Source organism: Dendrobates tinctorius, unplaced genomic scaffold, assembly GCF_039654945.1.
Source record: "Dendrobates tinctorius isolate UK_male_01 unplaced genomic scaffold, ASM3965494v1 ptg000174l, whole genome shotgun sequence".
NCBI lineage: Eukaryota > Metazoa > Chordata > Amphibia > Anura > Dendrobatidae > Dendrobates > Dendrobates tinctorius.
The window spans coordinates 1,106,706-1,131,892 of record NW_027361841.1 but is presented as its reverse complement, the minus strand read 5'-3'; the positions used below and the strand labels follow the sequence as shown (position 1 = coordinate 1,131,892).

The 25,187-nt window shown below is 47.7% G+C and overlaps 1 protein-coding gene across 2 annotated transcripts in view; it reads right to left on the bottom strand.

The window, feature by feature from the left end:
• OPTN (optineurin) overlaps positions 1-25,187 on the bottom strand; it is a 105,866-nt gene that overhangs the window by 55,623 nt on the left and 25,056 nt on the right. The window contains exons 1-5 of one of the 2 annotated variants that reach the window (XM_073551266.1): positions 16,476-16,647; positions 14,578-14,727; positions 5,339-5,523; positions 3,758-3,928; positions 2,557-2,630 (exon numbers count right to left, since the gene is read on the bottom strand). In XM_073551266.1, coding sequence (XP_073407367.1) covers positions 2,557-2,630; positions 3,758-3,928; positions 5,339-5,523; positions 14,578-14,727; positions 16,476-16,632 — 737 coding nt within the window. In that variant the 5' untranslated portion in view covers positions 16,633-16,647. Of the gene's footprint in view, positions 1-2,556; positions 2,631-3,757; positions 3,929-5,338; positions 5,524-14,577; positions 14,728-16,475; positions 16,648-25,187 lie in introns of those variants that run through there. The other variant, XM_073551267.1, reaches the window with a different exon arrangement.

Sequence of the window (25,187 nt, the reverse complement as noted above, 5' to 3'; positions counted from 1 at the left end):
GAGAGCAGAGAACAACCTCTCTACACTAACTTGTGTTGGTGGCAAAGCAGTAACCACTCGGGCAACATCTCTGACAATGTCAGGATACAGAGGAATCGCTTGTTGCACTGTTATTTTTGATGAACGGTCAAATTTCTCAATTTCTTTTAGTGCACATGAAAAATTCTGCTGAAATGTACTGGCTGTGTTCCTTGATGGGGATGACTCTTCTTCTATGTGGGAACGCTTTGCACGGTCCTTGTGATCCATATATTTTTCGAAATTAAATTCTTCATCAGTTGATGATGAGGGTGAAGATGTGGCAGGACGACCAAATTCTTCTTGTTCCTCCTGACTGTTCTGCAACCCTTTCATCCTTACTGCTATTTCAAACAGAGCTTCTTTTCCTTTACTTAGCTGTTGATCATCTAGAAGAATCCGATGCATTGGGTCTACATAAACAGCTGCCAAAAGAATGTTATTTTGTAATAGTAGCTCCTCTCTCCGTTTCATTGATGTAGCAATGCCACTTGCAATTAACCCTCCTCTTTGGGACAGGCGAAACATCAGGTTCTTCCACTCCTTTAAGAAAATACCTGGAGATAAGTCCTCTGCTTGTAATTTTTTAGTCACTGTAAATGGGTGCTCTAGCAATTTTTCCAGCTCAGTCACCTGATTCCACTGACTTTCATTTAGCGTCAGTTGAGGGTTAGCCATGTCTACAAGAAAGGTTTTCAGTTCAACCAAGCGCTGAATCATTAAGTAAGTACTGCCCCATCGTGTGGCTTGATCAATAATTGCCCCTTTTCCAGCACGTCTCTTCAAAATTGAGTCAACTTTAGGGGTTCTGGCAACAGTAGCCAATTTTCTCACCTTGCCAATCAGTGCAGCAGCATGTCCTTCTTGCAGACTGTCTCTTATAGCCAGCTGTAGCGTATGCACAACACAGCGCATGTGATGAATGAAAGAACATATTGACACAGTTTCAACAAGATCATCTAAACTATCATGTTGCCGTTCATCTGAATCAACTTCAGTTTGCTCCTGTTACAATACTGTGTTCCTCTATTTCAAACATTTCTGTGTCTGTGGACCCAGAATGCTCTTCTAGCTGCTGGTCACCATCATTACTCTCATTCATTAGCTTAATAGTACTTATCATATTTGAAGCATTGTCAGTTACGACAGAAAGAACTTGCTCTTTTTTAAGTTCATAGTCTTGCAGAACCTTTTCCACCAAGACCTGGAGAAACTCACTGGTGTGATGAGCTTTGGTGTCTTTTACTGCCAATGTCTTGGTAACTATTTCATTTTTGTCACAAACAAATCGGACATTGATGGCAAAATAGATCACTCTGTGACGTGTGCAGGCATCCATTTTAAGAAACAGAAAGTGTCCCTTGAGAGTTTTTTTTAAGTTCTTCCTTTTGTTTAAAAGCTTCTTCGATTACTAATTTTCTAATACTCTCTCTCTCCAGAGAAACACCAAGCTTGCGGGCCATTTCCCCATTCAGACACATAAAAGCTGGTCGTGAAAATAATGAAATAGGCACACTATCGTTTACAACAAGCTCTATGATCTGTTTTTTAAATGTATCTACTGTCATTGTCACAGTAACTTTGTCACTGACAAAATATCTTGCAACTGATGGCTGCAAAGTTCTCTGCTCCTTTGTTTGGCTGGAAGAGCTGGGCACTGGTTCATTGGTTTGGATGCAGTCTTTCTCATCCACTGCTTTCAGTACTTCTGGATGAAAGCGCTGTAAATGTCTCTTTAGATTAGAAGCTCTGGTAGGAGCATTTTTATCTTTGCCTGAATATGCACTCATCTTGGCTTCACAGCATTTGTTTTCGTCTGAATCATTTGTCATACACTGACAGACATAATGTTTTCTATCTTGAGTGATGGTGAAATGTTCAAATACAGCTGATTTAATGTGATGCTTCTTTGACATTCTCAGGTTTTTAATTCTGCATTCACAATCCAAATGACAATTGTTTTTCCTAAAAACAATTGTACAAAATTATTGCCAGGTCGTACAACTGATATAGTGGTCAGTAATACTGTTATTATTCCTCATGTACTCACAGTTAACTGATGCAAAGTTTGTTGAAAGGATAATACTTCTTACAGTCTTCCTCTTCTGTGTAGCAGGCAGCTGTGAGATGCTTGGAAGACGCACACCTAGTAGGATCTAGTCTAGAGGAGGAGCTTTACTACTAAGAATTTGCAACACATTTTCACTTTCAGTTTCATACATTGTAAGTGGGGGGGTTGGGGCAGCATGAGGTTAACCAAGTATAAGATTAGATAAGGGCAGTGGAGAACAGTGACACACAAGAAGTAAGAAATGTCTCTATCTCCAGCAGAACTGCTTATCACTGTTGTTCATAGTTTGATAGAACATATATATTTGAGTAACATTTATAAAATTCATATGAAAGTTCAATTATGAAATATTAATACTTTTTTTTTTAAAGCTGGAGTCGGTACATTTCTACCGACTCCGACTCCAACCAAAACTAACTCCGACTCCGACTCCACAGCCCTGCATTACATACTATACTTTATTATACCTGTATGAAATATCAGGATTCGACTCTCTATCGTTTACTTTGTCCTCATTGATCTCTGCACCAATATCCTTTCCCTGTAGACAAGAAAAAACATTATCCTTATAAAAATAAGCAAATAATTGCTTCATGTAATATACAAATCAAAAAGACAAATAACATTGTTGACTCAATGATAGCATAAAAGGTGTAGGACGCCTAATTATACTATGTGCACACGTTGCGGAATTCCCACGGAAGTTACCGCGGGAATTCCGGAATTCCATTCCGCGGGAAAACCGCATTTTAAATTCCCGCGGAAAAACAAGCGATTTGCAAGTGCAATTAGCTTGCAGAATGCTAGCGTTTTCCAAGCGATCTGTAGCATCGCTTGGAAAACTGATGGACAGGTTGGTCACACTCGTCAAACAGTGTTTGATGAGTGTGACCAACTTTTTACTATTGAGGCTGCCTATGCAGCATCAGTAGTAAAAAGATCTAATGTTAATGTTAAATAAAAAATCGTGCTATTCTCACCTTCCGACGTCCGGCATAGTGTCCCCGATCATCGCGATGCTGCCGGCAGGTCCCGTTCCCAGTGATGCCTTGCGACAATGACCTTTGATGACATTGCGGTCTCGCGAGACATCGATGTTATCAAAGGTCATTGCCGCAAAACCTCACTGGGAAGGGGACCTGCCGGCAGCATCGCTGAAGCCTGGTGACACTGCGACTGCGAGGGACATCGGAAGGTGAGAATATGACTTTTTTATTTTAACGCTATTTTTTACAGGGATATGGTACCCAGAGCCCGGAGGACAGTCTCCTCTCCTCCGGACCGTGGGTACCATCCGCAAATGTTCTGCTTACTTTTCGCAAGGTGGGCACAGCTACATGCGGAAAGTAAGCAGAACAATGCATTCCTGTGTGTGCGGAATCGCCGCGATTCCACAAAATTAATGAGCATGCTGCATATTTTTCCGCGATGCGATTCCACCGCGGGAAAATCCGCAGCATTAGCACAGCATTGCGGAATCCCATAGGATTACACGGGATGCTGTTTTTTTTGCGCTTTCGCGGCAAAATCGCGCGTTTAAAATTTCCGCGAAAACTAAGAAAAAAAAACACTACATGTGAACACAGCCTTATTTTGCTAGGACATTCTTTTTTTGAATCTGAGGATTATAAAATAAGCTGTAACTGTTAAAAATGGAAGTCAACTTACTGCAATTTGAATTTCAACAAATGAGTCTTCCGATGCACAGCTGCTGAGTTTTACTTGTAGCTCTGATATTATTCCAAGAAGATCAGCCTTCTCAGCCTGAAGACGTGCAAGCTGAGCCTTCAGAGGCTTTATCTCCTCCTCTAAGTTGTCAAGTGAGGAACTGGTTGGTGTCTGCAAGTGATTGACAGCATGATTCTTTCAAATCATAATTATTAAATTAGTTAATGAACAGGGCATTAGACCTAGAATTCATGTCCACCATTAGAATTTTTTTTTTTACTGCTACAAAGCATTCTATACTGGAAAAAAAAAAAATTAAAGGGAATCTGTCACCCCCGGGACGCTTTTAACCTATTACTAATGGGAATACAGGCGATAGGAATGTTAAATAGTCCTACCTGTATGCCGCATAGCTGCGATCTTGTTGCCAAGAAACAGATTTTTAATCTTTTATGGTAATTAGTTCTGCCACACTCCACGGCATGCATTGCCTGGAAGAAAACTCTGCCTCCGGTGTTAATTTGTGTATCACTTCCCCCTCCCATGCACGCCACAGTGACATGTGACGTACAGCTGTGGCGCCGGAATCCCATGCCTGCACCCGCGCGATTATATGTGTAATGTCTTCACCATTCTGCTGCGCAGGCGAGTCACTGCTACTCCACTGCTCACTGCCGCCTGCGAAGAACAACAATGCCCATAGTAGGGCGGAAAAGGAAAGTATAATCACGTGATTACAGGGCACAGGTGCGTGATTATGGCGCCACAACTGCACCTCACATGGCACTGTGACATGCATGGGAGGGGGAGGTAGAATGCAAATTAACAGTGGAGGCAGAGTTTCTTTGAGCTGCCTGCTTTTTTTTTTTTGAGCTGGAAATTAAATTTGTGTGGTTCCCAATGGCTGTGTGTCTACTAGCTGGGCTCAGGCTATATTCACACTTGCATTTGGGTAGAGTGCGTAGGGCTGTGTACTTCCTCCCTTAAGCTCCGCCCACTTCTGCATGCATCCTGCGTATTTATCTTTAACATTGGGTACGCAGGGACATGCGTTGTATGCGGATGCGTCCGCATGCGTCGCTTTGACGTGCCCGCCAACCGCACAGAGATGCAACATGTGGTGTTTGGTGGGCACATCAATACGACACATGCGGATGCATCCGCATACAACACATGTCCCTGTGTACCCAATGTTTAAGGTAAGTATGCAGAACGCATGCGGAAGTAGGTGGAGCTTAAGTGAAGTGCAGAAGTAGGCGGAGCTTAAGGGAGGGCGTACTCAGCCCTACGCAGTCTACCCAAACGCAAGTGTGAACTTAGCCTCAGTCCTTTTCAGCACTTATCCACATGCATGTCACATGACAAACAGTAAGGTTTTAATATTAGAGTTAGGACCGTCCTGATTAGGGTTACTGTGTAGTGTTTGGATGGCTTTAGAATTTTTTAAATCAAAATTATGTTAACCAAGTACCCTATATTATTTTCATGCACTATTGCTGTTTATTTCCTGCAGGGTGTTTACTTATTACGTTCCAGTCTTTATTTTTTTTTGTTCAGTGGCTAGTGTGAACATGCGCTTACATGTTTCTCCTTTAATTGCTGTATTTCCTTCCTCAACAGTTCATTCTCACGACTCAGTTCACACAGGCGCTGCTTCGCTTCTGTATATCCAGGTTCAGTCTGCCCTTGTTCCTCCCTCAGTTTCTCTCTCTTTAATAACTCTTCAAGGCGCTCCTTCATTTCTTGATTCTTTTGTTTCATGGTTTCTAAACCAAATAAAAAAACAAAACAAAACAAAAAATTGTTCTCGCTCTCAAGTGAATGCAACTTTAGTCGGCATGTGACCTCAACTATGCACACCATGTACTTGCAGTCACGTGCCCTCCCACTGGCACTGGTAGAGGGGAATCCTGAAACGGCATGCAGCCATGATTCAGCAGTCTGCAGTCATTTAGGCTCTGCTGAGCCTGGAAAACCTCTTTAGATGTACCTTTCACAAGTTTCAGCAAGGTAAAACTTGCCACAAAATGAAAAAAGTGGCTGCAGAACAGAACAAAACTGTTTTTCCTTTTTTATTTTAAACTTCTCTCCATTGTGAAGATATTAGCTTGTAACGTTAAAGGGTTCGTAAGGGACTTTCCTATTGACTGCCTATCACAGCATAGCTCCCTTAATACTGTATTCTGGCCACCGCAGGGTACTGCACATCAACCCCTAGTTGAATAAATAGGTGGCGGACGTGTAGTACCCGTTGCTGCCACAAAACAGTGGATGGAGCTATGCAGTGCAACTCTGCAACTGAGCATACAAGAATGCCACCATCATCAGGAACAGCTTATCAGCAGGGGTGCCAGTGGACTCACCTCCACTAATCTATCCACTGATCTATCCTAAGAACACCTCCTCATTAAATCTGTCAGCAGGTCTCTTCTACCTCATCTGAGAGCAGCCTGATATAGGCAAAGAGAAGCTGAATCCAGTTGATGTATCACTTAGATTAATGGGTGCAACTGTTGTGACACAATTAGAGCTTTTAGATTTAGAATGAAGCAGAACGGAGAAAGCCAACACTGCCCACACCAGGCGCTACATGTACTAAGTCCATAATCAGAGAGGTGCTTATCGCAGTTAGTAAACAGCAGGCACTTTGACAAGTGACATCACTGAATTCTGTGTTTCAGCTTTATATGCAGTTTTCACATTACACAGTAAAAACCTGCTGACAGATTCCCTTTAATATGAAAATCCCTTTAAGGTTATAATTTGTTATAGTTCAACTGGGTGTTGCCAGATATTTGTCACTGGGAGTGTGAACATCTTCTGAAAGTCACTGACCAATCATAAGCGGAACCACAAACAAAGGCCTGCACACCTGTTAGCGTAAGTGTAAGGCTATGTGCCCACATATGCAGAAATTTCCTGAGGAAAAAAAACAGACTCCTTCCCAGGAAATGCGCATTTTTTTGCGCTTTTTTTTGCTGATTTTTCACGTTTTTTCCGGAACATCCTAATACTATGAAATCCGCGTGTTTTCTTTAAAATTAACGAACATTCTGCGTTTTTTTTGCGGAAAAAAACGCATCATGGGCACAAAAAACAGGATTTTTGGTTGCTTACCGAAAAATCTGTTTCTCGGAGCCTTCATTGGGGGGACACAGAAACCATGGGTGTATGCTGCTGCCACTAGGAGGCTGACACTATGCACAGAAAAAGGTTCGCTCCTCCTCCGCAGTATACACCCCACCGACCGGCACTAATTTCCTCAGTTAGTGAGAAAGCAGTAGGAGAAGTAACAAAACAAACAGACAACTCAACTGTAATCAACAAACAACCTAAGAACAGGAGTTGCAGAACATGGGAGGGTGCTGTGTCCCCCAATGAAGGCTCAGAGAAACAGATTTTACGGTAAGCAACCAAAAATCCTGTTTTCTCCATCGCTTCATTGGGGGACACAGAAACCATGGGACGTCCCAAAGCAGTCCCTGGGGTGGGAAACAAACTTCCATCAGGTCAGCGGACTCACCACCGCCGCCTGCAAGATCCTTCTGCCTAGGCTGGCATTCGCCGAAGCATAGGTGTGGACCTTGTAAAATTTGGCAAACGTGTGGATCGAAGACCAGGTTGCCGCTTTGCAGAGCTGTTGCGCAGAAGCTCTGTGGTGCACCGCCCAGGAGGCACCCACTGCCCGGGTAGAGTGAACTCTAATTCCCGGAGGGGGCACTCGATGCTTGACCCGGTAGGCCTCCAAAATTGCCGATCTGATGCAGCGAGCAATGGTAACCTTGGAGGCCGGCTGACCTTTTCGCGCACCATCTGGAATGATGAAAAGAGAGTCTGTCTTCCGCAAGGGAGACGTCCTAGCCAGGTAGACCTTCATGGCCCCGACCAGGTCTAGTTTGTTCAAGGACCGTTCCAGAGGGTGGATTGGACCCGGACAAAAGGACGGGAGAACAATGTCCTCATTTAGGTGAAAAGTGGACACCACCTTAGGAAGGAAGGCGGGGCCGCAGGACCACGTTGTCCTGATGGAGCACCAGGAAAGGGGGGCGCAAGAAAGGGCCACCATTTCCCACACGCGCCAGATGAAGGTGATGGCCACCAGAAAGTCCACTTTCCAGGAGAGAAGGGAAAGGGAGACTTCCCTGAGAGGTTCAAAGGGAGACCGTTGAAGAGTCTCCAGAACCAGATTGAGATCCCATGGATCCACGGGAGCGCAGGTCGCAGGAGCCGTATGAGCCACTCCCTGAAGGTTTTGACCTGCGGACGGGAGGCCAACATCTTCTGAAAAAGAATGGAGAGCGCTGAAACCTGACCCTTCAAAGAACTGAGGGCAAGGCCAGCATCTAGGCCTGCCTGGAGGAACGCCAGGATAGAAGGGAGAGAAAAGGACATGGGCGGAACGTCATTGGCCTCGCACCAAGTGAAATAGGCCTTCCATGTACGATAATAAATTCTCGAAGACGATGGTTTTCTAGCCCGGATCATGGTGTGAATAACCCGATCTGAAAAACCTGACCGCTTCAGAACCGCGGTTTCAACAGCCACGCCGTTAAATTAAGTGGCAGAGAATTGGGATGGCAGATTGGACCTTGAGACAGCAGATCCGCTCTGTCTGGAAGCTTCCAGGGGGCGTCCGCGAGAAGATTGACGATGTCCGCGAACCAAGCCCTTCTGGGCCAATCCGGAGCGATGAGGATGACTGATACCCCTCCGCCTTGATTTTCTTCAACAGCTTGGGAAGAAGAAGAAGGGGAGGGAACAGATAAGGGAGCTTGAACTGCGACCAGGGAATGGTCAGAGCATCGGCGCCCACTGCGAGAGGATCTCGGGCCCTGGATACGAACTGTGGGACCTTCCTGTTCAGGCGAGACACCAGCAGGTCCACGTCCGGAGTCGCCCAACGACGGCAAAGCTGATGAAAGACGTCCGGATGTAAGGACCACTCTCCCACTGTAAGACCCTCGCGGCCGAGAAAATCGGCGGCCCAGTTGTCCACGCTGGGAATGTGCACTGCGGATATCGCTGGGACCAATACCTCTGCCCAGTGGAGAATCCTGGATACTGCCGCTAGAGCTGGAGGAGCTCCGTCTCCCCCCTTGGTGGTTGACATATGCCACCGCTGTGGCATTGTCTGTCTGAATCCAGACCAGCAGACCCCTGAGAAGCCTTTCCCAGTGAATGACAAAAATCGCCCGTATCTCGAGGACGTTGATCGGCAGAGTTGTCTCTTGGGTCGACCACAGACCCTGAACCATCTGATTGCGAAACACAGCTCCCCAGCCGAGAAGGCTGGCGTCCGTTGTCACAATCTGCCAGTAAATCGGAAGGAATGACCGGCCCAGGGAAATGAGGGGTGACGTCAGCCACCAATTGAGGGACTGTTTGACCCAGAACGAGAGGCGAATTGGACGATCCAGGGAGAGAACGGACCTGTTCCACCGAGACAGAATGGCCTGTTGAAGCGGTCTCGTGTGAAATTGAGCAAAGGGGATCGCTTCTGTCGTCGCCACCATCTTTCCCAAGACTTTCATGGCTGACCAGAAAGATGGAAGCTTTAGGCTCTGTAGCGATCGAACATCTCGCCGCAGAGATCAACTTCTCTTCCGGGAGAAAGACCCTCGATCGACGGGTGTCAAACAATAAGCCTAGAAACACAAGACGTTGAGTCGGAACGAGGCAGGACTTCCTCTTGTTTACGAGCCACCCAAAACTGGACAGGGTTTCGAGAACGATGGTAAGGCTTTGGAGAGCATGGTGAAAAGACGGAGCTTTGATTAGAAAGGCGTCGAGGTACAGGAAGAGTACGAGACCTCTGATCCTCAACAGGGCCATCAACGCCGCCATGATCTTTGTAAACACTCTGGGAGCGGTGGCAAGACTGAACGGCAGGGCGACAAACTGGTAGTGGTCCTGATGAATCGCAAAACGCAGAAATATCTGATACCCGTAAAAGATGGGGACATGCAGATAGGCATCTTGAATGTCTATTGAACACATGAATTCCTGCGCCTCCATGGAAGCGATTACTGAACGAAGGGTCTCCATCCTGAAATGACGCAGGCGGACCCTCTTGTTCAGCAGTTTGAGGTCCAGAATGGGCAGAACCGCGCCGCCTTTTTTCGGCACTACAAACAGGTTTGAGTAAAACCCTGTGAATCGCTCTGTTTCGGGAACGGGCACAATGACCCCGGAACGGAGAAGCGAGTCGATGGGTGCAAAGACGCCCGGAACTAAGACGGGGTCTTTTGGAGGACGGGACTCGAAGAAGTGATCCCGGGGCCGAGACACGAACTCTATCTTGTATCCTGAGGATACAACTTCCCTGACCCAAGCAACTTCCACCGAGGCAAGCCAGATGTCCGTGAAGAAAAGGAGTCGGCCGCCCAGTTGGAAAGGCGCCTCGGGGCTTTGTAGATAGTCATGCCGAGGTGGACCTTCCAGTTCTGGACCCTCTGCCCTGGGAGGAGTGAGATCACCAGGATGAAGTGGGCATAAAGGAGACCTTCTTCCTATCCTGGCGTGCTTGCGGCCTTTGTTGGTTGGAAAAAGATTCTGCCATCGCGACGCGGCAGAAAGACTGAAACTGACACCCTGGAGGGGGTCTACGAGGCTTGGACTGTGGAAGAGAGCTTGTGCCCCCAGTGGCGTCTTTGATAATCTGGTCCAGCTGGGATCCAAAAAGACGCGAACCCTGAAAGGGCAGATTGGTAAGGGATTTTTTTTTTTTAGACAACAAATTCGCCTGCCAAGCCTTGAGCCAAATTGTACGTCGGATTGAAACTAAGTTGCTGGACGCTTGAGCTGCACAAGAGGCGGCATCCAAGGAGGCCGAGACCAGATAATCCCCGGCATGGGAGATCTGGTTGGCTATCTCGGCCAAACACTCTGGTTGGGCTCCATCAAGAAAGCCTTGGCGGAGATCTTCCGCCCAAGCAGCTTTGGCCTTCGCTACCCAAGTGGAGGCAAAGGCTGGGCTTAGCACCGTCGCAGCAGCTTCGAATGCTGACTTTGCTAAGGATTCTATGATCCTGCCGTTAGAATCCTTCAAAGCCGCCACACCTGAAATCGGAAGGACCGTGCTGTTAGAAAGTCTGGACACAGGAGCGTCTACAGAGGGAGAAGCCGACCAGTTGTCGGTAAGCTCTTGAGAGAATGGATACAGCACGCCGAGGCGCTTCCCTCTTTGAAAGCGCCTGGACGGATTTTCCCTTTCCTGGTGAGGAGCTTGGCAAACTTAGAATGAGGAGCGAAGACTCCGGAAGGTGTTTATGCCCGTCTGAACGAAACCTCCTTATCTTAGGGTTTCGCAGGGGAGTCTGTGATCTCAAAAGTATGGTTAATCGCTGCAATGATGTTCTGTACCATAACCTTCATGTCCGCGGTATGGTCCGAATCCAGCTCTAAAATCTCCTCGGATGGCGCATCCGAGAACGCTTCGCCTGACTCAGGTGAGGATGCACGGGAAGGAAACTGCTGGGAAGGACTATGTGGTGAGATGGAGCGAAGGGAGGATTCTGGCCAGAGATCCTGCCTGGGTCTTTTGTGGATCATGGTTCAGGTGGAACCTCTTGTGACCTGCTGGGTCCTGCAGAGGAGTCCAGGGACAACTTATGAAGAATGGCCACTAGGGACTGAGACACCCTGGTGAGATACGCCACTGATTGAGATAGGGAAGAAGCCCAGTCAAGAATGGGAGATTCACGCTCACGTGGAGCAATAGGGGGCTCCTGTGCAGCGGGCTGGATGGGGGGAAAGTCACTGAAGCAGTGCCGGAAGGATGGGGGACAGGAGGCAGAGGAGGGTGTCAGTCTGCAGATGCAGAGCTACTCACGGTCCGGTGTCCTGTGGATGCTTTCAGCGAGGGCGGCTGCACAGCTCGTCCATATCCGTAGGGCCACAGAAGCGGCGAAGGAGTCCGGCTGACAGGCTGGAGAAAATGGCGGCCTCCTGAGAGCCCAGTAGTAAAAAAACGCGCACTTCCTTGTGGAGACAGGGAGGGCGGGGTTAACTGCATCCAAAGGTGGTACCGCCCGCTGCTGAGCGCCGCCTCCGGAGCGCAGACGTGGAGGGAAAGAGCGGAGGACTGCCTAGAATGGGAGGGGGCGAGCGGTGGGCGGACTTAGAACGGGCGGGAGAGAAGCCCGCCTAAGGAAAAAGGCGGGGGGCGTGGCCGCGACGCCGAACAAGGCCGCAATAGAAGCCGGGGCCTGGAGTAGATGCGGCTGCCGGCGGGGAGCGCGGGGCGGCGCGGAGGCAACACTGCACTGCCGCGCGATCGCCCCGCAATGGATCCATGCCTGCCGCCCGGCTGTTGAGCCGAAACAAGATAAGTGCAGCCGGGGAGAGGAGGGGAGGGGGGCGCAGAGAGAGGAAAAGGCTGCTGAAAGGAGCCGTGACACCTGGGGATGTCACTAAGGGCGCCCGCTCCGCAAGGTACCCAAGCCTGCAGCATGGCTAGCCAAAATAAGAGAGAGAGAGGTGTAGCTGGGGAGACGTGGGAGGCTAGGGAGAGGAGGTGACACTCCGGGGTCCCATACTTACCTCTCAGCAAAAACCTGTACCTTATGATCCTGTCCTCTTCCATAGAAGGAGGTCCGCGTCTCATCCAGACCAACGGGCTCTGGTGGGCGAGTGGGTGGGAGACAGGGGGCAAGGACCAGGTGGATCGCCTGACACGCATCCGTGCTCGGGGCTCTTGGTCCTGCCGTGGAGAGCTATGAGGATACGGGGTGGCAGTACACGCCGTACTCAGTCTCTTTGTGGGAGTACGGATGTGACTGTTCACTTCGTATCCCTCCGAAACCTGCAAGGGAACGACGCACGCTGGAGGTAGATATGGGTCTTATGAAAGACCCGTGTCTACCTCCTACTGACACTAAGCTAAACTGAGGAAATTAGTGCCGGTCGGTGGGGTGTATACTGCGGAGGAGACCTTTTTCTGTGCATTGTGTCAGCCTCCTAGTGGCAGCAGCATACACCCATGGTTTCTGTGTCCCCCAATGAAGCGATGCAGAAATTGCGGATTTCATTCTAATGATAGGATGCTTAAAGTATGCGTTTAAGCGTTTTTGCAGGGGAAAAAAATGCTAAAAAAAAAAACGTGAAAAATCCTGAACATGTGAACACAGCCTAATATGCAGGTGCACATGTAAGCTCTTTGCCACTATCAGACAAACATAACCTAGCTAAAAATGCAGTAAGTAACTAAACAGTAACACAAAAAAAAGCAGGGTAATTTCATCCTGTTGGATACACTTTGTTGCGGTGGGATGACTTTTACGTTTTTTTAATGGAAAACACCAACAAAGTACCCTATGTTTTTTACACCTATTACCATTCAGTTACCTACTGCAGTGTTTCTACACATTGTTTTTATTCTAGGTCGCATTTTTCTTTTAATGGTCACAGCGTATATGTGCAACAGCACATTAAACTTCTACTGTGACCATTAAAAGACAATTGTAACCTAGATTAAATATAATGCGCAATACATGTTAGAAAAACAAAACAGTATTTTGACATGGTTTTCCAAAAAAAAAAACGTAAAAGCCATCCCACCATGACTAAGTGAATGCAATGAGAAAAAGTACCTGCTTTTTTACATGTGTTACTGTTTAGTTACTATTTACTGCAGTTTTTCTATGCAAGGTTATATTTGCCTGATAGTGGCCACAGCTTACATGTGCACCTGCATATTACACTTATACTAACAGGTGTGCAGGCCCATGTTTTTGATTTTGCTTTTTTGTACAAGTACATTTGGGGCTGTGGCTGCCCCCTTGAGCTGTGCACCTTTATCTACTCACACTGCTCCTGCTTTATTTCCCTTCTATTTTGAGACTCAATTGGTACATAATGAAGGGAGTTACTACAGTTTTGGTACAACTTGTTACTGAGATGGCTTTTACGCTTTTCTTATTTAGAAAAAATTTCAACTACGCATCCTATTTTTTTTTTTTTTTTTTTTACATGGGTTACTACTTACTGTAATCATAAGCAAGCAGCATCATGCAGGGAAAAAAAAGAAACAAACATGCCCTGTTAACAGATCTCTGCAGCTACTGTGTGGAACTGCAACAGAACAGATTTATCGCTACAAACACTTCCAGGTCTCAACTCACTGAAACCAGGGGGGGGGGGGCAACAGCTGTCAGCATTGTGAGAGGAGACCTAGAAGGGTTTGTAATGATACAGCAGAGTTACGCATCTCTACCCAGTAGTTGCAGAGATCAATGAGGGCTTCTTTTTACCCCCCTGTGTATTGCTGCCTGCTTATGAATGGTCAAACTCATGTAGGGGAAGAAGTACACAATCCCACAGACCAATCTAATTTCTTACAGTTCAACTGGGCATTACTACCTAAACTTTACAAGATCATATCTCTGCAATGGAGAAGAGAAATTAAAAAATAAAAACTGTTTTATTCAACTCTGTAGTCACTACTCCATAATTTGGCAAGTTTAAGATGCTGAATCTGGTGATAGGTTCAGATGGCTGTAATGGGGGCACATTTTATTATCTATAATTAAGTCCAGGCGTTAATGTGATTGTGATTCTACCGACCTATGATTAAAGCATCACAGGAATCAAACCCCCAGTCGAGTCATGACTTATGGCCGCTATACAGATACCAAAATGTGCATGCATTAGAGACCTATGAATTATGCCTAACGTAATTTTTCAAATACTGTAACTCCGTTAAACCAGTTTTAGCACTCAAACTACTTTTTTTTTCTGCTTGAGACTGGTCTTATTTATCAGGTGTCTAAATCTGAAGGTATAAACACAATCATTAATAAAGGTGATAATTTATTGGTTACCCTTTAATTTATTGTTTTCCACAAGCAGCTGCTTGATCTGTTCCAGCATGTCAATATCACTTTTATTACTTTGCGGCGGGTCCGTGTGTCCATTCATCACCTCCATCCCAGCAGTTTGGGTAAAAAAACTATCCGCCATCACCAGAGAAACTAAAATAGAAAACACATTTCATCCAAGTTTAGGGAAACATAAAAATTAAACCCACTTCTAATTCCAAATAATAAAACTGTTATATCATGTCCCATGTGAGAACATCAAAGGCTTTACAATGTATAAGGAGATTACAAATTACAAACTAGCACTGTGACCATATGGTCTTGTAATCCACAAGTCCTGAAACGCCACAGCCTCAATGAGCAGTATGACTTACATTATTGGTAGAATGTCCAAAAAACTACACACTGTGCTTTGCTAATGTGATTTTCATACAGGCTTAGATTAGCCAAAAGTATACGCTGGGAAAAGCGCCCACATGGTTATAGATTTATATTTAGAAAAACAAAGAGGCCAAAAAAGTGTCCTTTTGTTCTTGGTCTTTCATTCAATTTTTCATTGTAGAAAAATGCAAAAAAAACTAAATACCATGGTTCTCTATGATGGACAGATGCCATGGTATTTATCCAGACAATGAGCGTATATGTCACCGGAACACGGGCCCAAGTAATCTTGACTGTTTGTACTTATTCTTGACTGCTTTTTTTTCTTGACTGTTTTTAAATTGTTTTATCTTTCCAAAATTAATGTCTTCTTTCATTTCTAGGTTCCACAACAGGAGGAGGAATCCCTGGATAACAACCTCCTTATCACACTAGTGCAGGAGCAAATTGCGTTGAGGGACACCAAGGAGCAGCAGCACTCGGACAACGTGGTGATTCGGCGGCTGTGGAATGAGGTGGCCTGATCAATTATGGATGACTGGGACAACACCATGAGTCCGAAAGGAATTTCCTAAGAATTGTAATGTGGTCTGACGTGGCAGTGAACCTGCAAGGCCGGGATCACACAACCCGGCCTAAAATGCATTGTTTAACAATTCTTTTTTTTTCCCCCTTCACAGTGAACAAAGTCAGAACCTGTTGGCGTTCGATGAAGGATCGCTTCAACAAGGACCTGAGACAGGAGATCCAAGTTCGCAGTGGTGCTACAGCAAGGATCCGGAAATATAAATACCACCGGATGCTGGCTTTCCTGAGACCTGTCCTTGCTCAGAGAACGCAAGTAATTTTGTGTTGTATTCCATGGTGTTATATTCCCTGATCTGAATTTTTCTATTCCACAGGAGTTGGCGCTTTTACAATTGTTATTTTTTGGTAGTGATGTTTTACTTTACTTTTCTTTTCACAGAACCTGGATCGTCCTCTGGAGCGGTCCCTCATCGAACAGCCACGGACCAGTCCCAGCCATGCACCAGCGTTGCAGCAAGTGGGCCTGCGTCACAGGCTGGAGAACAGGCAGCTGGTCCTTCAGGTGTTCCCGTCCCAGGCCTCTGCCTCTTTTTTGGGGGGTCTTCCCGCCAGCGGCAGAAGGCCTCGGACAGGACACTCATGCCAGAGTTTATTCACTTGAGCTCGGTCTTCCAGAATAGCCTGAAGGTGGTGGGAGATAATATGGGTCAACCCACTTTACAGTCTAACATACACTTTTCCAGGCTGTCAACCAACGCCTTGACCGTCTGGAAGCCGACCTCCAGAGATTGGCACACTAATTTTTTATTGAAATAAAGCGGGGCATGTCGGAACACCTTTCGTCTGAACTCCAGCTTAATGTGATGCAGGCCTTCAATGCTGCTTATGTTCAGTCTATGCAGCAGACTCGGTACTTCCAGCAGTCACAGCTGGCATTTCCATCTGTGCATTCACTAACACGCTTTACCTCAATACAGAGTTCTGCTGCATACCTCTGTACGGCTTCCACCATGCCCAGTCCTGCCGCACACCACTACAGCACCACCACCATGCCGGGTGCTGCTGAAAGCCACTCCACCACCATGCCGAATCCTTTTCCTGCACGGCCGTCCACCACCACCATGGCGGTTCTGGAAACTGCATGGCCATCTACCGCCACCACCATGGCGGTTCTGGAAACTGCACGGTCATCCACCGCCACCACGCCAGTTCCGGATCCCAAAGGAGAAGCAGCCACCAGCCTACTCATGGCAAACACAAAAAGAGGAAACGGGAAACAAGAACTGTCATACTACCTCCACCCTCACCTCACACTGTGTCTGTGTTGTCCAGTTTGTCTCTCCCTTCCAATGTGTCTCTCCCGTCCCTTGCTTCCATTCCTAATGTCTACTTCCATCCTTGACCTCCCAGACCCCACACATTTAGTAGGCCCTTCCCCTCGAACCCCTTCATCATCCACACCTAGCCAATCCTCCCAGCTCCACACCCCCCAGGTCCATAACATTTCCACCCCTCATTATTTCATAAAAAGTAAAAAAAATATTGGTGTTGTAAAAAAATTTGTGTTGATTTTCCCTTATGACTGCTTGTTCTTTGCCTCTTTCGTCGCCGGAAACACACATCGTGCGCCGTCACCAAACACGTCGCTGTCTACACACACTTTTTTTTGGCCATCTCATAGCTCCATGACACGCAATCGCCTCCTCCTTTTCTTTATTTGCTTTACACTGCAGCTTTGCTTCTTGTGTCTGTCATGGAGCTATGAGGTGGCAAAAACACAAAGAGGACTGAAAATCCTCCAAAAAAAAAAAATTAATACAGCACAAAGGGTCACGGGTCAGCAATGCTCACCTGCCCAGGTGTCAGCACTAGTGCACTTAGGATGCTAGGTTTTCTGCATCCTGAGTGCACTAGTCTGACACACTGGCTGGTGAGTAAAGATATGAGGTGGTTAGCTCGATCATCTCTTCAGTCTGCATTAATCTATTGGACTATAGAAATGCAGACTGAAGAGACGATGGATCTAATCCGACGTCACCTATCATAGCACTGACCACAGAGAGAAGAGGTGTAGTGTAAAGCATAACCCAATTTGGTTATAATCGACTCCCTGTCTCATGCAATCTGTTCATGAGACAGTGAGTGGATTTTATAAAGACTGTAGCTGTGAACCGATGATCACCTTATTAAACGTTAAAAAAAAGTAATGTAGAGGGCACTTGGAACAGGTGTTTCACTAGTGGTGTTTTATTGTCAACAAACATTAAAGGTACATTTTAACATTCAAGGTACATAACAATGCATAACATTACAAGAACATTTTATTTAAACCATTTCATCTTGCCATGCCACACATCCAATATCTGAAACAAAGTAGACTGCAAATGTATCCCTCATTTGGGCAACTTCCCTTGTTGTCCTCAGAGGGTGATGATGGTAATCTGGCAATGGGTTACAAACAGGTTCATCAAGTTCAACGTTGGGTCGCTCTTTAGCCATTATGTAGTTGTGCAGAACCACACACGTCTTGACCACCTCATGACCCGTCTCAATTTTGAGATTAATGGCTGTCCATAAAGTGTGCCATTTCGAGACAAGCATACCAAAGGCACACTCAACAGTTCTTCATGCCATGGTCAGTAGGTAATTAAAACATGGATTTTTGTGATAAACTCACCGTAAAATCTTCTCCGAGACGCTCATTAGGGGGACACAGGTACTGTGGGTGTATGTTAGTGTCAGCCTCCAGGCGGCAGTAAGTGAATGACAAAAGAAAGGGTTAGCTCCTCCTCCGCAGTATACAACCTCGCCTCGGTTGCGGGCAAAACCAGTTTGGTGCAAAAGCAGTAGGAGATCACAACAGACATATCAACCTTAATGCAGGTGACAACATGTCTAGAAAAAACCCACCTAGTATTATCAATACATATTAATAAACAAAGTAAATAAAGAGCCAACTGGCTATCAGGGTGGGTGCTGTGTCCGCCAATGAGCGTCTCGGAGAAAAGGATTTTACGGCGAGTTTATCACAAAAACCACCATGGTTACCTACCGGTAGCCGGTTTTTCCGGAACCCATGACAGCACACCTGAGAGAGGTATCCGCCCCGCCAGGACAGGAACCTACTGAGACATAAGGGGCGGCACCTCTCCCCCGCTTCAGTTGGGTTACAGAGCATTGAGAGGACTTCCCGGTTAGTTACATGTTTAATCCAACACCACATCACTCAAAAGCACCCTACTAACTGTGCACACCCATACGGTGAAAAGGGGGGGGGGGGGGGGAAATATAAGGGTGCTGTCATGGGTTCCGGAAAAACCGGCTACCGGTAAGTAACCATGGTGGTTTTCCCTTCACCCATGACAGCACACCTGAGAGATTTTTGGAGACTACGAAACACCTTAGGGAGGGACCACCGCTTGCAGCACCCTTCTACCAAAGGTTAAGTCAGCAGAGGAGGATAGATTTAATCTATAGTGCTTAAAGAAGGTGGAAAGTGAGGCCCAGGTAGCGGCCTTACAAATCTGTTCAATTGATACCTCTGCCTTTTCAGCCCAGGAGGTCGCCACGGCTCTGGTGGAATGAGCCTTGATGCCGTCAGGAATCGAGATACCACTAGCTGAGTAGGCTACACTAATGGCCTCCCTAATCCATCTAGCAATAGTCCCTTTCGAAACCCCATAGCCTTTCCTGGCACCCTGAAAAGCTACGAATAGGGACTGGGACCTCCTCCACTGGCTAGTGACAGATATGTATTCTAATAGAGCTCTCTTAACATCCAAGCTATGGAATTTTTCCTCCCCCAAATTTTTTGGATTCTCGCAGAAGGATGGGAGGACAATCTCCTGACCCCGATGGAAATCTGATGCTACCTTAGGCAGATAAGCGGGATCTGTTCTTAACACCACCCTATCCTGAAAAACTTGTGTATAAGGTGGATTTACCGAGAGAGCCTGTAAGTCGCTTATTCTGCGGGCTGACGTAAGGGCCACTAAAATGATCGTTTTTAGGGTCAGAAACTTTAGGGGCAGCTGGTGTAACGGCTCATACAGTTCCTTTATAAGGGCTTCTAGCACTAGGTTTAAATCCCAGGGGGCTATTCTGGGTATTCGGATAGGCCTAGCTCTATGGCAGGATTTAATGAATCTGGCTACCCATCTATTTGATGCCAATTTGCAGTTGTAGAGCGCCCCTAGTGCAGACACCTGAACTTTAAGCGTGTTCACCGCTAACCCCATCTGCAACCCTGATTGTAAGAATTCCAGGATGGCACTAATCGGGGGTTCTTTTTCTAACGGCTTACCTAGGAACTGTAGGAACTTATTCCATGTTCTGCCGTAGATGTTAGTCGTCACTGGTTTCCTACTCTTTAGCAGGGTGGCCACCAACCCGGGGGAGAACCCTCTATCCGTTAAAAGCCACCTTTCAAATTCCACGCCGTCAGATGGAATCCTTTGACCTGAGCGTGGAATATTGGGCCCTGAGCTAGTAGGTCCGGGATTTCTGGCAGAACCCATGGATCGGAGAGGGACATTCTTTGTAGTAGAGAAAACCAGGGCCTTTTCGGCCAAAACGGGGCTATTAGAATCACCCTCGTTTCTGATCTTCCTGACAACTGTTGGGATCAGAGCCACTGGGGGGAACGCATAAGCTAGCCTGAAGTTCCACTGGATGTGCAATGAGTCCACTGCCCATGGCTTTTCTCTCAGGTTTAGAGAGCAAAACCTTTCTGTTTTGCCTGTTGTGCTTGTTGGCAAAGAGGTCTATTACTGGTTTCCCCCAAAGCTGCGTTATTTTTTGAAAAATGGACCGATTTAGCGCCCATTCTCCTTGCCTCAGGGTATTGCGACTCAGAAAATCTGCCTCTGTTTTCTGCCCCTTTTATGTGTAAGGCTGTCAAGGAGTGTAGGTGTTCCTCTGCTCTGCTCAGAATGTCGCTCGCCGCTTTCATTAGGGAGTGAGATCTTGTCCCCCTTGGTGGTTGATGTATGCCACTGTTACCCTGTTGTCTGACATGATGCGTACATTGCGACCCTGGAGTAGCAGAATGAAGTGACTTAGGGCCTTGTTCACTGCCCACAGTTCTCTTAGGTTGGAAGATGCCTCCATTTCTTGAGGTGTCCAGGAGCCCTGGCCCATGAGGCCCCTTAGGTGTGCCCCCCACCCCGAGGAGCTTGCATCTGTTAAAATCACATCTGTCGTCTGTCTGTCCCACGGTATTCCTGAGGTCAGATTTGTACCATACAGCCACCAGTTGAGAGAGTCTCTGGTTTTTACGGAAAGCTCGAGCTTTCCTTCTAAACGCCCTCTTAGCGATCTTTGTGCTGATAATATCTCCCCCTGGAGTTGTCGGGTGTGAAATTGAAACCCACCAGACCGCCGGAATACAGGATGTTATGGTACCTAGTAGGGACATTGCCCTTCTTAATGTCATACATGGTTGGTTTCGGGCCGCCAAGGCCAGATTCTGTACCTTCTCTATTTTGGACTCTGGGAGCAGACACGCCTGCCTTTCTGAATCCAGTATAAATCCCAGGAAGGTCTGTTTTTTAGGGGTTGTAATTTCCATTTTTTTAAATTGATTATCCACCCTAATTCTTGCAAGGTGTCGGTCACCCGGCTCAACTGCACCGTGCAGTGGTCCTCTGAGCTGCCCACTATAAGGAAATCGTCCAAGTAGGGTATTATGACCGTATCGTGAATCCGGAGAAAGGCTGTCACCTCCGCTATGACCTTGGAGAAAACTCTCGGGGCTATGGATATGCCAAATGGAAGAGCTCTGAACTGGAAATGCCTCAGTACGCCTTGGATATAAAGCGCTACCCTCAAGTATTTTTGGTAATCTGGATGGATAGGGATGTGATAAAATGCATCCCTTAAGTCGATTACGGCCATTAAACAATCTTGATGTAGTAGCTTCACCGCCGTAGCCACTGACTCCATCTTGAAGGTCTGGTTTCTTATCCATCGATTGAGCCGTCTGAGATTTATAATCGTCCTGAATGATTGTTCCGGTTTTTTTTTAATCAGAAAAAGGGGTGAATAGACCCGCCTTCCTTCCTGTGTGTGTGGGACCTCGTAAAGTACCCGCTTTTCTATCAGGCTCAGGATCTCCGCTTCTAAGGCCAACTGTTCTTCGGTCACCTTCCTGATGGGTGTAATGACAACCACGGGTTTTGGCTGGTGAATAAAGGGGATTCTCAGGCCTTCTCTTAAGATGCCCAGGATCCAGATATTGGAGGAGATCTTTTCCCAGGCCTGGAAAAAGAGTGCCAATCTCCCCCTTACTGGAATACTGGCATCACTGTGGCTATTTCTTTGAGGTGAAGGTGCTTCCACCAAACATAAATCCCGACTCTTTTTCCTTTTATCCTCCCATCTCCTCCTGTCAGCGGGAGGGCGCCCCCTACTGAATCTTCCCCTCCGAAAGGGCTGTCTCCTCTGTTCCGTTGGGAACCTGGGGAAGCTTTTTTTTCCCATCGCTTGCTTTCTCCAGGATATCGTCCAAGTTCTTGCCGAATAAGAACCGACCATCGCAGGGGAGAGAGCACAATTTAGCTTTAGACTGTAGGTCACCCGGGCAGCCCTTAAGCCATAACGCGCGTCTGGCAGCATTTGATAGTCCCGCTGCCCTAGCTGTCAACCTCATAGAGTCCGCCGAGGTATCTGCCAAAAAAGCTGCTGCCCCGTGCAAGAGATACATATCTGCTAAAATTTTCTCTCTTGGGACCTTTGATGCCAGCTTCTCTAACTGCTGCAGCCAGATCATAAGGGAGCATGCCGTGCAGGTGCCTGCTATCGCCGGCTTTAGTCCTCCTGCTGTCGCTTCCCACGCGTGCCTCAAATAAGAGTCCGCCTTTTTGTCCAGCGGGTCTCTAAGAACCCCTGAGTCTTCCAAGGGCAGGGCCGACTTTTTGGAAGACCTGGATACTGCTGCATCTATTTTTGGGACTTTGTCCCATATCTCCGCATCCTTGTGCTCAAAGGGGTATCGTCTCTTAGAGGTGGACGGAAGGGCCCCAGATTTTTCGGGTTTCCTCCACTCTCTCTCAATAAGCGGCTGGATCTTCTCGTTCACTGGAAAGGTCCGCTTTATCCTCTCTTGAAGCCCCCCAAACATGACATCCTCTAGGGTTTAAGCTGCCCTTTCTTCCTGTAGGCCCATTGTGGTTCTAATGGCCTTTAGGATAGCATCTGTGTTTTCTACAAGGAAACATGGCTTACCCCCCGTGTCACTGTCTGAGGAGGATGCCTGTTCTGCCTGAGACGAGGCTGATGAAGAATCTGAGGGAGAACTAGAGGGATTCTTCCTACTTTTCTTCCCTTTTTTCAATAGGGTCTTAATTGAACCCTCCATTTCTGACCTGCGAAACTAAGCGCTTCCTCCGCCATGGTCCGCTGAATGCAAGAGGCACAGAGATCTTTCTGCCAGTCTCTTGCTAGGGGAGTTTTACATATAGCGCAGTCCCTATTGTTCTTCTTGCTTCCTGCATTTGTGGGCCTTTCCTACAGGGTAAAGCATACAACAGAGAATCCCTATTAACATAAATGCTAGCATTCACGAAGATCACTCACCACCCGTAATCAGGGTACCGGACTCGGCGGCTGCGTCGGACCTTGAGGATTCTACTGATCTGCAGCGGCTGCTACTTGAGCGGCTTCCATGTTTGCCTGAGGGTTGTCAGGGAGGCAGAGACAGCGCTCTCTCCTGCTCCGACTCCATTTTCCACCGTCTCCCCCGCCGCTGGTCCTTGATTATATGCAGCCTCTGCCGGTGGTGTCTCCTCCCCTCCCCCCTGCGACCGCCGGCCGACCGCTTCAGAAAAGCCGGCCGGCGTCGTACCCGGTGCCATGACACCGTCGCCCTGTGCTGACGTCAGCCGGCGCACCCACAATCCATGGCTCCGCTGACGTCAGCGGCCGGAAGGAGCCAGCGTCTCTCCCCTGCCACGGGGATCGAGATGTGGCGTGCGCGAGGGGAGGGTGGCACGGTGGGGGCTCCCCGGAGCCACCAGGATCCCATCCATGCCCACACGAACCTGGAGCCCAGAGGAACACCGGGGACTGTGCTTCCAGGACCGGACGGCCGGCGCTACGGGCAAGTTACCCGTTCTTCCCGCGCCGGGACGGGCCTGGGTCCCTTTCCTTTTTTTTTTTTTCCTCTTTTTCTTCTTTCTTCGCCCATGACAGGTACCGCCACAGTGGGATTCCTTCCAGGACAGGAACCCAACTGAAGCGGGGGAGAGGTGCCACCCCTTATGTCTCAGTAGGTTCCTGTCCTGGCGGGGCGGATCCCTCTCTCAGGTGTGCTGTCATGGGTAAAGGGAAAATCCATGTTTCTCCTTTGCCTCATTGGGGGACACAGGTACTGTGGGACGTCCTAAAGCAGTCTCTGGGTGGGAAGTTGACTCACCGATCCAAGCTACATGCACCTCCTGTCTTAGAGGTGCTCCACCGCTGCTTGGAGAATCATTCTACCCAGACTCGTATCTGCCAACGCCTGAGTATGGATATTGTAGTGCTTTGCAAATGTGTGCAAGCTGGCCCAGGTTGCAGCCTTGCAAACCTGTTCTGCCGATGCCTGGTGCCGAAGAGCCAAAGAGGCGCCCACTGCCCGAGTAGAGTGCGCTCTGATCCCTGCTTTAACTGATGTGCCTCTAATGCGGTAAGACTCCTGAATAGTCAAGCGAATCCACCTGGCTATGGTCGATTTCGAGGCAGCGAGTCCCTTCCTGCGCTCCTCGGGAAACACGAACAGCGTGTCCATCTGGCGAAAGGGTGCCGTACGTGACTCATATCTCATAAGAGCTCTCACCAGGTCCAACGTATGAAGAGCCTTTTCCACACGGTGTACCGGTGCTGGACAAAAAGAGGGCAAGACAATATCCTCATTAATGTGAAACGAGGAAACGACCATCGGCAGAAAAGGAGGGGCTGGTCTGAGAACCACCTTATCTTTGTGGAAGACCAGAAACGGAGCTCGGTAGGATAGAGCTGCTAGCTCTGAGACCCGCCTGATTGACGTTATCGCCACAAGAAATACTACCTTCCAGGAAAGGTAGGCTAAAGAGACCTACTGTAATGGTTCAAATGGAGCCTCCGGTAGGACACGTAGGACTAGGTTAAGGTCCCAAGCGTCCAGGGGCGCCTTATAAGGAGGTGCCAAGTGAGAGACTCCCTGAATGAAAGTCTATACCTGTAAATTGGTAACAATCCTGCGCTGGAACAGAACGGATAAGGCCGATATTTGTCTCCTGAGGGAACTTGGGGCCAAGCCTGAGTCTAGGCCAGACTGGAGAAAAGCCAAGATGTTGGGAATAGAAAACCTCAGTGAAGAACAATCATGGTTCCGACACCATGTTAAAAAGACGTTCCAGGTGTGATAAATACGTACTGAGGCCGGCTTCCGGGCGCTAACCATTGTAGCAACCACATTTCGGCCGAACCCAGCCTGGGCTAGAATCCAAGATTCAACAGCCAAGCCGTCAATCACAGGGCCCCTCAGTTCAGATGGTAGATCGGGCCCTGGGCCAGTAGGTCTGGGAGCTCTGGCAGGCACCAAGGAATGTCGGTGAGTAGCTGTACCAGATCTGGGTACCGCACTCGACGAGGCCAATCTGGGGCCAGCAGAATCACTGGAACCCCTTTTGCCTTGATCTTCTTGATGACTCTCGGAAGTAGTGGCAGCGGGGGAAATAGGTATG